Consider the following 13,721-nt stretch of genomic DNA (forward strand, 5'->3'; position numbering starts at 1 on the left):
CCCCTGGGGCTGTCACCCTCTGCCACAGCAACACAGCAGCAGGGCTGGGTCTCCAGCGCCCCACAGCCCTGCCCTGCCCGGCCATGAGCCCCACCAAGCCAGACCCACACACAGGTCCATGTCCTGTCCCGGCCTCAGCCCACCCTGTCCCCGGGCAGGTGCCAGGCCCTGCCCTGACAGACCCACGGGGAGCCCCAGGGAGCAGATGGCCCTTGTGGCACCCTGGCACACAGGCTGTTAGAGGGCTGCTTTGAGTGGCACCACAGCTCTTCCTGCTCTCTATGTTGCCATCAACTTCTGGCTACCCAATTCCTCCACAACAAGACGCCTTTTTGGCTTTTCTTCCAGCTCTTTCACACTCCTCATGCTCCACCATCTTCATCAGCATCATGCTGACTTAGGCCTAAACCTGCCCGCAGTGTTTCCTCTCACACTGGGAATGTCAGGGACATGCAGGCATTTGCAGAAATGTGAAGACAACGGCAGGCCCTTTCACGATTGTAGCCACTAGAGGCGAAAATAAAGCCTGCATTTTTCTTACAGAAAATATTTTCCTGAGACCACATACCCTGCACTAGTTCCAGAGAGTAACAGTTTGGTGGCAGCATGTCTGGTTTACCCTGAAATCTGAGCGGCCGGAGTTGTGACAATAAGATCTGTTTCTAAAATAAATGATATGGAAAGGATCCGGACAGGAGTCAAACTGCAGGAGCTAAACTGCAGGAGCTGAAGACAACCCTGGAAGTATATTATTCCTACCTTGAAACAGATGATGGTCAAAGATAAAACAACCCTCACTGCCTGAACAAGCAGTACAATAATAGCAAGTTAACTCTGACACACAGAGTTGTGCACCTAGCAGGGGAGGGCCAAAGAGAACAAAATGGCTGAAAGCACAAGTGGATAAATGTTTAAATTAATCTCAGTGAGAAAGAGATGAAAACAGTCCCACACACACTTCTTCCCGTATATGCCCCCCGAATGTTTTGTATGTATTATACATGAGTGTTGTATGCAGGATAGCTTTGTAGTGATGCTATTCGGATGAAACCAACATCTCAACAGCATCTGGGCTTGCCTTGTTTTAGCTACCTCTCAGTTTGCTCGCCTGGTTACAGAAAGTGAGGGAAAACATTCCTTCAGTGGCACATCACCACCTTGTGGAGAAGTTTAATTAGTGCAGCTCTCTTAGTTTCTTCGAGGAAAAGGCGGCTGACCTAAGTCAATTAACTTCAGCTTAAGTTGGAGTCTAAATTAATTTTGGGTAGGTCTGTGGTCTTGTCTATACTGGGGAACTGATTTGCATAACTGCAAGAGTTATTCTGGTACTATCATTTAGCTATTCTGGAATAGCTCTGTGAGAGTACAGGAAATTTTTCAGGAACAGCAAAAATGTTCACATTACACTGGAACAGCAAAAGTAGTCAACTTTCCTAAGTTAACAGGTCCAATTGGGTGCAATTCATATGCTGAGATACTGGACCAGATGGACAAAGTGCTCCCATTGTCATCAGGAGAAACTAAGGCAATATGCAAATATTTAAAATAAACCACTTCTTCCTATGGTTTTCTGATTTTTCCTGGCACACCTTTATCTCTGCCCTAGAGCATAGAAATTATACAAACTGTAACTTCCAAAGAGCCAACATGGTTGAACTCATTTGCAAGGTGCCATGATGACTTTCAGTACTCTAGGCAAAACTCTAGGCATAAATAGCTTAATGGATATAGGGCTGACTGTTCATGTTGAGATGTATTCAAGTTCTAGCTCTGTTTAATTCAGGTAAGACATCGAGCCTTGGTCTCTTACTTTACTATGCTATTGAATACTTTAAGTATCTCTCAATGTCTCAGTTGAAGTAGTTTTGTTTTTACGTAAATTTGAATGGGAACTGGAAGACTGTTCTAAAGCTACTGCAAACAAAAGGAGATTGTTCTTCATAGAGGGCAGTTAAGCTGCAAATCTCTTTGTAGATATATGGCTTCAAAAAAGAGGGTTGCAGAAATTCATGGAATAAAAATTTGCTGATAGCTGCTAAACACAAAATATCACATCTGAATCACAAATCACTAGAGGCTGGGAAAGTAGATGAATTTTGCGTCTCATACAGTACACATGTTCCAGGGCACCAGAGATAGATACCCTGACTGACTACTAGGATACGGGCTGTTTAATTCTGTCTCAACAAGTGCTAATTCTTTTTATAAATTAGAAGAGCTTCACTAAGAAAGGTTAAAGAGAAGAACCTCTACACAGTTCATAGCCTAGTGTGGTGTCTCCAAAGTATGGTAAAGGAACTGTCTCATGGTAGCACATGGCAGAAGTTCCCAGTAAGCCTCCAGCTCCCTCCCAGTCTCTACTTTCAACGAGTGAGAGGCCCCAAAAACCAGCCTCAGGCAGAGCCTACCTGCAGGCACTGACAGGAGCTGGGCATGCCTCGCAGAGAGCTGGCTGGATGCAAGTCCCCATCAGCACCTGCCCACAGTCCTGCATCTGCCATGTTGGACAGTGTGGGGGCTTAGGGTTTGAGCTTCCTCTGAGCATCAAACGTGCCAGACATCTGAATATCAGTTTTCTGCTTCCTAGGAGCGCACCCTGGGCATTAAGATGTGAGAAATTTAGGGGGTATCTCTCCTGTTCTTTGCATTTTCTCTCTCTCTTTTTTTTTTTTTTAATTGGAAAGACTGTGATTTATTTGCCATGGAGAGCAGGGAAACTTGAATCTCAAACAAAGAGAAATGCCAGGAGAGAAAAACTATTTCCTGTCCAGGTCTATAGCTACAATAGCTGGAAAATTATAGAGCAGCCTAGAATAATTATCATCTAACAGCTTCCAGCCTAGGCAATCCATTTTTTATTTCTCTAAGCTAAAACATAAATTATCAACAGCATTTTCTGCACAGGCTGTATAAAAACCCTGTTGTTCAGTCCAAACCCATATGATTTCCTGACTGGTGCACTGAAAATAAGCTGAAAGGCAGCAAGACTACAGAAATTCTTTCAAAAGTGTTCATGTGGCATCGAGACAACCCCAAAAGCCCATTGGGAAGGCCTTTTCTTTATCAACTGATGGCAGAGCCCTGTGTGTTCCTGACAGAACTCAGCTACTCTATCAATCAGAGCGACTGAAATCCACTGCAAAGCCAATTCGGCAACTGACGGCTGGAGTAATTCAGCATGAACATAATTGCTTTTACTTAGAATTATAATTAGGACCCATTTGACAAATGTCGCTCTAGCTGGGCCAGGGATAATGATCAGGATGTAATGAGTTGTGGGATCCCTACCTTCTGGGCCATGGCTCCCTGCGTGCTGAGGAGAGAGCTGCATTCCCCTTCATGGTATTCTTCTTTACATTCACGGCAGAACGCAAACTGGAAAACAAACCAAAGCACACAAGTCATAAAAACACATTGGGGATACAGACAGCAGGTTACGATCAGGAAGAGTCATACAGCAGATGATCTCTTGCCCTTCTCATCCCATTAAATTCCCATAATCCTCCTAACTGTGCATCTTATTATACACTCTGATCATTAACACAACAATTTTGCTGTTATTATCATAAATTCCATCGGTGAAGTAACATAAATGCCAGTATTAAAAATGAGATTTTGCTACATGGTCCATTCAGGGACATAAAGTCATAGTAGATACTTCTGGGTGTATTTCTCCTACAGTGAAATCTGTTTATACAGGAAGGGTGCTGGATGAAACAAGCAGTTCTGCTTTACAGTGTTTACTAATGGAAATAGTCTATTCATAGCTCTGAATCAAATGCATTCTCTATGGAAAACTATTGCTGACTTTACTAGGGGATGATCACTTTATCTAAGTTATATGAAATACCATTTTCTAGAAAATTATATTCTTGCCATGGACTTTTATAGAATGGTTTAAAAAAATCCATAGAAAGAACATGATAGGTTAGTTAACATGGGTTTTAAGGGAATACCTCTAGACCCTTATTGCATTTCTAGCAATTGTTCTGGTTTCATCTTCCTTAAATTACATTGTTCTTTACATAAGGCTTCATTCAAAAGTAATGTCTTTTGCAGATGAGTAAAACAACTGTCCCTACCTCAGTCTGAGCTGCCTCTGCCACCTAAACTGGTTCATCTGTATCAAGTTTGATGCCTTTTTTTTAAACTCTAAAATGGAGATATCTGTCTTGGCATGTGTCAAAATCTTTGACCCATCAATGCTGCATTAAATTCTGTGTCCTTGCAGGTAAGGGGAAAAGTCAATAATGTAAAATGGGTCTCTCTTATGCTGTTTTAAAGCTGTGCTGTCCTGATGCAACTCCAGACTCTGAAAGATCTCTCAGCGGTAAGCCATTCTGACTGGCATTATAAGCAAGACTGATAAAACAGCCTTGAATTTTAGATACAGAGCTGCATTCACATGTAATGAATAAAGGATATCAGGAGGACACGACACTAGAACATTTGTCTGCCACAAATTCCAGCTTTTGCAATTTCATTTTGAACTCTTTCAAGCTTTATTGTCACTTTTCTAAGAAGCGCTGAAAATCATATTTCATTGTCATGCTAAAGAAACTGCACTTTTATGAAAAGAAGCATTGTGCAAGTCCAAAAGGGTTGATCCTGTTATTCAGAGAGTCAGGGAAATTTGGAGTGGAGGAATGGAGCGAGTGTTCTAACTTCCAGAGATATCGAACCTAATCACTTGTTTGCTTTCTTGTCACTTCTCTCCACTATTTTGTCAATGTTTTAAAATGTTTTATTTTACTTCAACTAACACTGATTTGTTAATTCGCCTGCACTTGTTAGCAAACAGCTTAACAATGGAGACACTTTTGCAAGGTATGTTGTGTGAGAGGCTGCATTATTGTAATAGAGCATCATTTAAATACAACAACAATTTGCACTGCATTAGTGGTCAAAAGTTTCAGCCGTGTGGAACACAGCTTAAACACATATAGAGAGGTATTCTCTGTCTGGATACCCAATATCTCAAAGACTTGTTATCCCTTAACAATTAAGGTTATAGCCAGGTTTAACTGCATTTCCTCCTGTGTCCCCTATTCCCTTTTTCCTTCGTGACTTTATTTCCTTATGAACACATCTGGCTGAAAACATTTGTCCGAAAGGGTTTTGTATACACTTGCTTTATCACTGCCTTATCACACAACGCCTCAGCTTGCTTTCCTTGCTCCAGTCTCTCTCGCTTTTCCCATGCAAGTGCAATTTTAAACCTTTCATAAACATTGAAAAGGGGGAAATACTGAAGAAAGAAAAAAAAAACCCAGGGCATATATTTTGCGAAGACATACTGGCTGCCTCACAATGTAGTTTATGTGGCATTGCTATTTATTATAATAAAAAAATTCATAAACTCATGCCGTATTATTTAAAGATGTGAAATGCATTTTCTCATTATAGAGGCCACTTTTTATCCTTACCTTTAAAATAAAAAATCCTCAGGACCAATGTTACCAATGTTTTCCCCATAGGCTTGCTGTGCTGGGAACATGCGTGAGTGTATAACTGGGCCTTTCACTAACAGTTGTATATCCTGCAAGTAAGTCCACGAGTGAGCCTGCCACAACCTCGTAATGAAACAAAGCCTGACTTTTTTTTGTGAGACAGGATACTCTTTTCACATCTTATCAGATAATGGATGAGATGTAAGATCAGTTCTGTGGCAAAAGAACACCCTGGAGGCTGATTGGTTTGTCAGAATAAATAGGCATCTCCCAACAGAAATGTATTAAGCACTCCCTTTTTATGGCAAAGCATGCATCATAAAGAAAAGGCATGTCACTTACAACAAAGAGCAGTTTGTGATAGTTTTATTCATTTTTTGCATTCAGACATGAAAAATATAATAAAGTTTCAGTAATAAAATACAGCAACTGCAAAAATGCTGTCAGTTAACTTGCATTTTTTGGCTTCATTAATATTAATACAGTTATTCTGCCCTTGGAAAGAAAAGGATTTAAGTTGTTCTTAACACTTTTGCATAAATTTAATATTAGTAAGTGTTTAAATTACTATAAGTAGTGTAATTACTAACAATAGTCACACTTTCTTTCCCTTCATTTGCCAAAAAAGGACTGGCAGATTACTGTGATGATAATATAAACTTCCTATGTCTTCGTGTATTTAGCACTTACTGTTGTTACCTTTGAAAGAGTCTTTGGTTGGAAAACAACCAACACAAAGAATAAATTCCAAAGGTCCCAAAACTACCCTCTAGGTTTACGCATTAAAAAGAGGATCGGTAGGGAAATCCCCAAGGCACTTAAGGGATTTAGGCACTGGAAATTAATATAACCTCTGTGTGTGCTATTACAGGCTTTTGAGTATCTGTAAAAATGTATGAGATAGGCCTAAGCAGAAATCCTGAATCCAAGTGACCTCAGAATAGGAGGTATTAAAAACCTCAACAGGGATCCAGATCCTGTTTTTAAAATCCTCCTATCTTTATGATCATTCAAACAAAAGCTAAAATCAGACCAAACTCTGGTCAGCTTTATGGAATTCAAACCCCACAGATGACATCCGCAGTGCCAAGAGTGACGCTGAATAAAAAACAGGATGGTGAAACCAAGCTGTAGTCTCAGTTATTCCTGACTGGCCCATTTATAGCGTTTTAAGCATTTTAAGTTTGGAAGTGGAAGCAGAATGTCGCTCTTTTTTTGGATGAAAGGAAAATGAGTTTGTCATTTACATGCTATGCTGGTTGGTTTTTTGGAAACAAGATTTTGCCGTTTCCATTTTCACAACATTACAAAGATCTGCTTTCCCTTGGATTAAGCACCACAGCTCTTGTTCTCTCTCTTGCCTACTGCAATGTCTTTTCTTTGGTCTCTGATAACATCTCCCTACAGTGCTTATAAAATATTACTGTTAAAATTATCTTTCTTCCAACTTCAATACAATACTCCCATTCTTGAATCCCTACACAAAGCTTCAAGTCTGAGCTCCCTACTGTTATTTTAAAGTTACTCCTCAACTCAGATATTCCTTTTTCACCCTTACCTCTTCCCATGTGTCTACACAGCAGAATGAAGGCAAGGTTGCAGTGAGGTAGTCATAGCCAAGGTTTAATCTGCAGCACCGTAAGTGCACTGCTAGGGATTTGTGTGTGAGCTAACAACTCAAGCACATACCCAGATTTCTTACCAGGCTTCTGCAATCCATGTTGAAATCTGGACTGCCATGTCTTCACTCCTACAGTTATCACTATTAGCTAGACTGAAGACAGACTTTGTATGATACGTGGTTTGGCCAAAGTGTATCTTCTAAAACAGACATTCACATCCAGATTAAAACTATCAGGCGAGGAAAGATGCACTCATACCTCTGGTACAGTGTTTTAATGGCCCTTCAAAATCACTGTTAAAAATTGTATCTAATGTCTACTTTGACCTTTTCTGGTTTCAGTTTCCAGCCACTGCTTTCTGCTTCGCATTTTTCTCGCTAAAATAGTCTTTCGGTATTCCATATTTTCTTCCTGTGAAGGTACTTATGTGCTGTAATCAAGATACCTCTGAATCTTCTTTAGCCTAAGCAGAGGAACTCTTAAGTTTCTCACTGGTTAAGCCATCCCTCCTCCCTCCCAAATCATATTCATGGCACTTTTCTGGGGACTGTCTTGTTTTTGTCATTAATTATATTTGACTGATCTTTGTATCATTGCTGTGCTGTTTCAGCAGAGTCTTTATATTTACTTCTGGATCACTGTCGAGTGTGGAATCGTGACAGGTTTGCTGTCAGTCCCTGTTGAATGCTGCTAGCAATACCCTGCTACACATAGATTCTTCACAGAAAACGCTGCTTTCTGTGATCTGCCAGTTCTTTATCCACATGACCACCGCCCAGTGAGGCATCCATACTGTCACCTGATAGTGATGAGACAATGCTGCTGCACACACCCTAACCATGTCAGTTGGAACCCAGCCTCCTAAAGCCTTTTATTGATATATTATGGTGATGATTTCCTTATCAGAATATTCTGTAGTTTGAAGTCTTAAAAAAAAAAGAAACTGGTTTTGTGCAATTACTTTTTCTTATCAAACTTGTAATCTCATCATAGAATGAAATCAGTTTCTTTTGATATGACCTGTTGTCATTGAGAATATATTGACTAGCAATCTTACCAAAATTTCTTTGTCTTCTCTGTTCTTCTACCTTTTTTTCTTTGATCTTCCCTCATTCAGTGCTGGCTGTCTGGACCCATCACTACAGATGGGAATCATGAAAATTAAAGCTACTGAATGAAGGCAGAATCAACATCTCCATCAGTACTGGAGCTTTCTGCCAGTAGTGCAAAACTAGTATGCAAGAGATGCAAAGATTCCTCAAAACCGTGACTATATGAACAAAGAAAAATCACAGATCTTCTCACCTTTCATTAAAATGAAGGGCTTACAAGTTTTATCTTGCCTTCTCAGGCAAACAAGTACTTCAAGAAATCAATCTTCAATGCCTCTACTCACTCTTTCCTCTAAAATCAAGTCCAAATCCAAACCAAGAGAGTACTACATTTTAATCATAATTAATGCTAAGGGTGAAATAAACCACAGTTGACAGGTGTTAATTTTATTATTTAATGAGCTGCCAGAAAATGCACACTAAGTGCTATTGTAATGTGAGAAGGCTAAAGAGAATACAAGGGAAACCAAGTATAATCTAAGATATATATGGAACTAGATAGACTTATTTTTATGTCTTCAAAACCAGTTTGGTTATATATTACACATCAAAGCAAAATAATGTAGCATTCTAAGATACTTGCATAGCTTTGATTACCAGAACATCAGAGCATCTTGGAATTGTAAGTGAACCTCTCTCACCATACTCCCGTGAAGCAGCAAAGTACTACTATTTCTGTTTTAGTGACTGGAGCCTAATTCATAGAAATCCTTGGCCACGGATCCCTAGAATTTGAGGATCTTAATTAAGTTGATGTGGAAACCCAAATGCCATTGAGGATCCACACCAAAGAGACTTGTCCAAGATCATGTAGCGGCACTGTAAGGGTGAAGATTTCCAATTTTTAAACATTGGACTCCCTGCTAATCATCTCAGATCATTCCTCAAAAGAACCACACCCTGGTTTCATAAGGTCAAAACTCAGCCTAATAAAGCTAATCAGTAAAGTATTGCCATGGGGTTTTTTTTGGTAAATGAAAATATGATGGGGGAGTGCAAATAAGTAGTCACCAATCACACAGAAGCTCCTATGAGTTCCAGCCAGCAAAGGTTTATATTGTATATAGGAAATGTATACTTGTTGGGTTTTTTTATCAGACTAGCAGGATTTTTCAACTAGATTTTTTTAACCTGTAGATTGTTTTATTAAATAGTAACATAAATAAAACACTGGAAAGGCAAAGAATTCCTTCTCTTCACCTAACAACATGATCACTTGGTCAAAAATACCCCTTGAAAATGTAAAATATTATAAGGCACCAACTTTCGATCTTAATGAGCTTTTGTAGTCAAACTATAGGCTGCTGATTGGAGCAAGAATTTATAGTGAAAATATGAGCGTGCCTTAAGGGAAATCAAAGCTATCAGAGAGTGACATACAGAATGGCACTGCCCACAATACCCAGTCATCTCTCTATAGCTTTTCTGTTCAGAAAAATGTAGCTTCCAACTGAACTTTCCAAAGTATGAATTATAATGTTATAGTGAGTGATACATACCTACAGATCTTTTTTTTTTAAGAAAAGCCCCCAGACCCCAAATTTCACTGAAAAAAGGTTTTACCATACAGTATATCTTTTGAGTAAGAGAGCAGTCTGATTCTTGGCCAGAGTTCAAACATCCATAAACACAGACTAAGCATTTTTTAGTTTGAAACTATGTACTTTGTTACTTATTTCCATCCAAAAGTTGATTAAACTCGCCCTCCCCCTGAATGTCACAGTCTTTGTCATGCTACTGCTGTGAGCCACACATCTTCGGTATTGGACTGACTTCGCCTCTGGCACTTTGTTATATCCAGCACCAAGCGTGAGACCGTCAGCCACGTGCCCTGTCTTTTGGTATTTCTTGTGCTTACAGAAAGAACCTTTAAAAGCAGAATATTTACCATCTGCAGTAGCTATGTTTACTTAGGATTTGTGGCTTTGCCAATTGTCAGTTATAGAAAAACCTGCAAATACTACAATGAAGATAAATGCCACAGTAGAAAAAGTATCCATTTTTAATGACACCAGTTTTATCAGATACAATGCCATTGCAAAGCATGGTAGTACTTGCAGAGCAATTTTGGTCTTTTTCCTTATGATAAAGTACACACATTTACTATGCATACTGCATCTAAAATCAAACTTTTGTGAGGAGCATGACAATCTGTCAAAATATGGTGTCAAAAATATAGCTGCAGTCTCTGTGCAGCTTTTGCAATCTAGCGGCAATTTGCCATCAATACTATAAGAGGTAATTTTCTATAAACATGAAAAACTTTAAGTGTAGGACTGCATCAAAATGTCTTAGAGATTTCAATGCTTTTCTTCTGAATCTGAAAGTGAAAGTCTCCCACCTGACTTCTACAGAACAACCCACGGGCTCATTCCCTAAGATCTAGGTGACGGCATGTACATCCCAAGGCTCTTCAGTGAGTGCTGATGAGTTTGTGTCTGCTGACAAACAGACTGTCCTGGAGCTTGCCTTGCATCAGACAGCGTTAACCTAAAAGATGGATTGGTAAAATGGACAGCAGAATCTCAGAGAACCTGTCCTAGACCGCCCCAAATCTCCTGTTCGCTAGTTTATGTGGATGGGCAATCTTACTTCTTACCACCCCCTTCTGAATTGCCTTGTGGTCCAAGTGCTGCAAGGGATAGAACAGAAGAAAGAAGCTGAGAGGAAGCCAAGTGCTTCTCTCAGATGAAATGACTTCAGGCCCTTGTGGGAGAAGGGGTACACATAAGGGTATTGCACAATCTTGTTCTTAGCATGTTGGCTGGGAGGTGAGACTTACTAGCCCATTCCAGAAAACAAGAATGAAAAGTCTATAAAGCAGAGTTAGTAACAAGGTTTTGTGGTATATTGAAAGTATGAAAACCTGTTATTTGTTGTGCTATTATGTGTGCATAATAGAGTCAGCTCTTGTTATCACTGAGGAATCCCATCTGATAGCTGACTGCCCATGCAAACATGAGTTCAGACACTGCAAAATTTTCAAAGTGGACCATGGTTTTGGTTGTCTGAACAGGCATATCTGGCCCTGTCAGAGCTGCACATCTTTTACTGGGAGCAGAACAATCCTGTGCCCTGGAGCACTGGGATGAGATGCCCAGACCGATGCCCACCAAGCTACCTCTGGAAAAGGAAGCCAAACAAGCTTAAACAAAGCAGGCAGCTGCCTACAGCAGCAGACTGGTAAACACAGCAAGACATTCACATCCCTGTGACTTACCTCACCCGTGCCAGAGCTGCGGACAGCAAGCAGAGAGCGCAAGGCTTCTAGCTTGTCATGCTACAGGGACTATGACAAGTCCTCAGATGATAAACATCACTACTTTGAGGAGCTCTTCCTAACCCCAGAAATAGCTGCTGCCACTGACTCTGGTTCTTCCTTCAGGATCAGCTGTCACAGCCGGGCATCTTCCTCCACTCTTAATTCCTGCATACCCGCTTCTCCTCTCTGCCTTCTCATTTCTACGCAGCAGTAGTCTAGGCCCTTTCCTTCTTCTTCAGGTGGCAAAACTGAATATTACTTGCAGCTTACACTGCTGAGAAGCTTTAAGGTAGCCCTGCTGGAAGTCTTACAGCCACATCAGTAATCTGTAGCTAATGCAGCTATAACACATTTGGGACCCGGACTATTGTCTCTGCATGGTGCTGTATTATGCTGGGTAGATGTTTCAGCACTCCTTGGAGCTAGCTTGGGGATGCAGAACTACAGAGATGCCTTACTTCACTGTCTAGTACAGACATGACCAAGAAATTTAGTTCAGTATTAGGTTCTTGCTGGCACCACTGGAGAGAAAACACAATTGTGTATTGGCTTAATTCTCTTCCCATTTAAGTAACTAGCAAGTGGTACAGACACCTAACCACATCTATCTAGTGTATAATTTTGAGCAATTTTATGCCTGGATGACTAACAAAATGCAAAGTGGATGCAGGTAAACTTAATATTTCTACAAATGATTTCCATAATAAATCACATGGTATTTATATGAGGAAACATTGAAAAAAAAATCAATATTATTGCCATTTTATCATTTAATGGAATATATTAGAAACTAAATGCAAGGGATAAGGGGATTAGTCATTTATGAATATAAGGAACATCTTTAAAGCAGCCCAAGATATAAAATGTATCTAAACTGTGATTTTTTAAAAAAACTTTTTGTAATCTAGTGGATATTATTCTCTATATTTTGAATATCTCATAAAAGAATGTAGCATTCCACTTACTACTGATAAAAAGAGAAAGAAAAAGAAAAAGGGAACTAAACCTCTAAATACATAATATATATATAGGCATATATTAAAACATACACTGTGTATCTCTCCCACTTACAGTAGTAGAAATCCACTTTATTCTCCAGTGGACAATATAGTATTTACCCTAGAGCAGATAAAGTCAGAGAATGAGTTACGTTCTAAAGAAAAAAAAGCTAGCATGTATGTTGTCAACACTGAAATGAATACAAAGAAGAATAAGAAGTAAAATTTTATACAGAAGGAAGCATTATTTTTAAGGAACTAGGATGCAAAGAGGGAAAATGATGGTTATCTTGCGATGCCTTTAGAAACTGTGAGACAATGCATTTTATAACAAGTGTAACAGCATATCTTTTGAAAATATTCTTCCTGGCTAGCATGTATGTTGTCAACACTGAAATGAATACAAAGAAGAATAAGAAGTAAAATTTTATACAGAAGGAAGCATTATTTTTAAGGAACTAGGATGCAAAGAGGGAAAATGATGGTTATCTTGCGATGCCTTTAGAAACTGTGAGACAATGCATTTTATAACAAGTGTAACAGCATATCTTTTGAAAATATTCTTCCTGCAGAAGATGCATCACTTTACATATGTGATGCAAAAAGTTGATTTTTTTGCAACAAAATGGTTGGAAGCTACATTAAAGTATCACTTCTCACAAGTTTCAAAAAGATGTTTTGTTGCTGAATGCATATATCAGTTCACAAGGAATGTCATGAGGAATGAATTTTACTGCCTGTGGCTTTAGCTCCTGCTCTAGCAGCTTTGGAGTTCAATTAATACGCCCTTAAACAGTACGACAAACCTATTTCCATATGATAATACTGCTGCTACGCATGCATGCCCTGGGCATTTGAGCATCTAGCTGCACATTTATATGTGCAAACAGACCTGGAAATCTGATGGATTCATTAATGTGGTTCTTGAAATGAGCTACTGAACGCTCAGGCTGGGAAGCTGATGAGAGTTAAGCAATTACCCAGTGCCTAATTCACACTGAATTGCAATAGAAATCAGGCCACTCACTTCCCTGAATGTTTTTTTAAATATCCCTAACATAACCGAGGCACCCCACATACGAACTTTTATTCCATGCCGTTCGGACTGTGTTCTTGTAACCATGTGCAAGAGGCACATATTTTGTTCATCTCCTGGTTGCTGGAATTCATCTACATTAAAAAAAGCCCACCCAGCAATATTAAAAACTTTCCAGAAGATGGCAGGAGCGACACAGGAATCAGCACAGGCAGGCTTTGTAAGCTTTTGCAATTGAAAA

At 39.6% G+C, this 13,721-nt stretch overlaps 1 protein-coding gene across 1 annotated transcript in view; it reads right to left on the minus strand.

Moving 5' to 3' along the window:
- The window catches only part of PARK2 (parkin RBR E3 ubiquitin protein ligase), a 659,837-nt gene that overhangs the window by 15,957 nt on the left and 630,159 nt on the right, over positions 1 to 13,721 (minus strand). Inside the window, exon 10 of the mRNA XM_009290119.1 lies at positions 3,289 to 3,375. Coding sequence (XP_009288394.1) covers positions 3,289 to 3,375 — 87 coding nt within the window. The remainder of the gene's footprint in view (positions 1 to 3,288; positions 3,376 to 13,721) is intronic.

Source organism: Aptenodytes forsteri, unplaced genomic scaffold, assembly GCF_000699145.1.
Source record: "Aptenodytes forsteri isolate BGI_AS27 unplaced genomic scaffold, ASM69914v1 Scaffold122, whole genome shotgun sequence".
Classification (NCBI taxonomy): Eukaryota; Metazoa; Chordata; class Aves; order Sphenisciformes; family Spheniscidae; genus Aptenodytes; species Aptenodytes forsteri.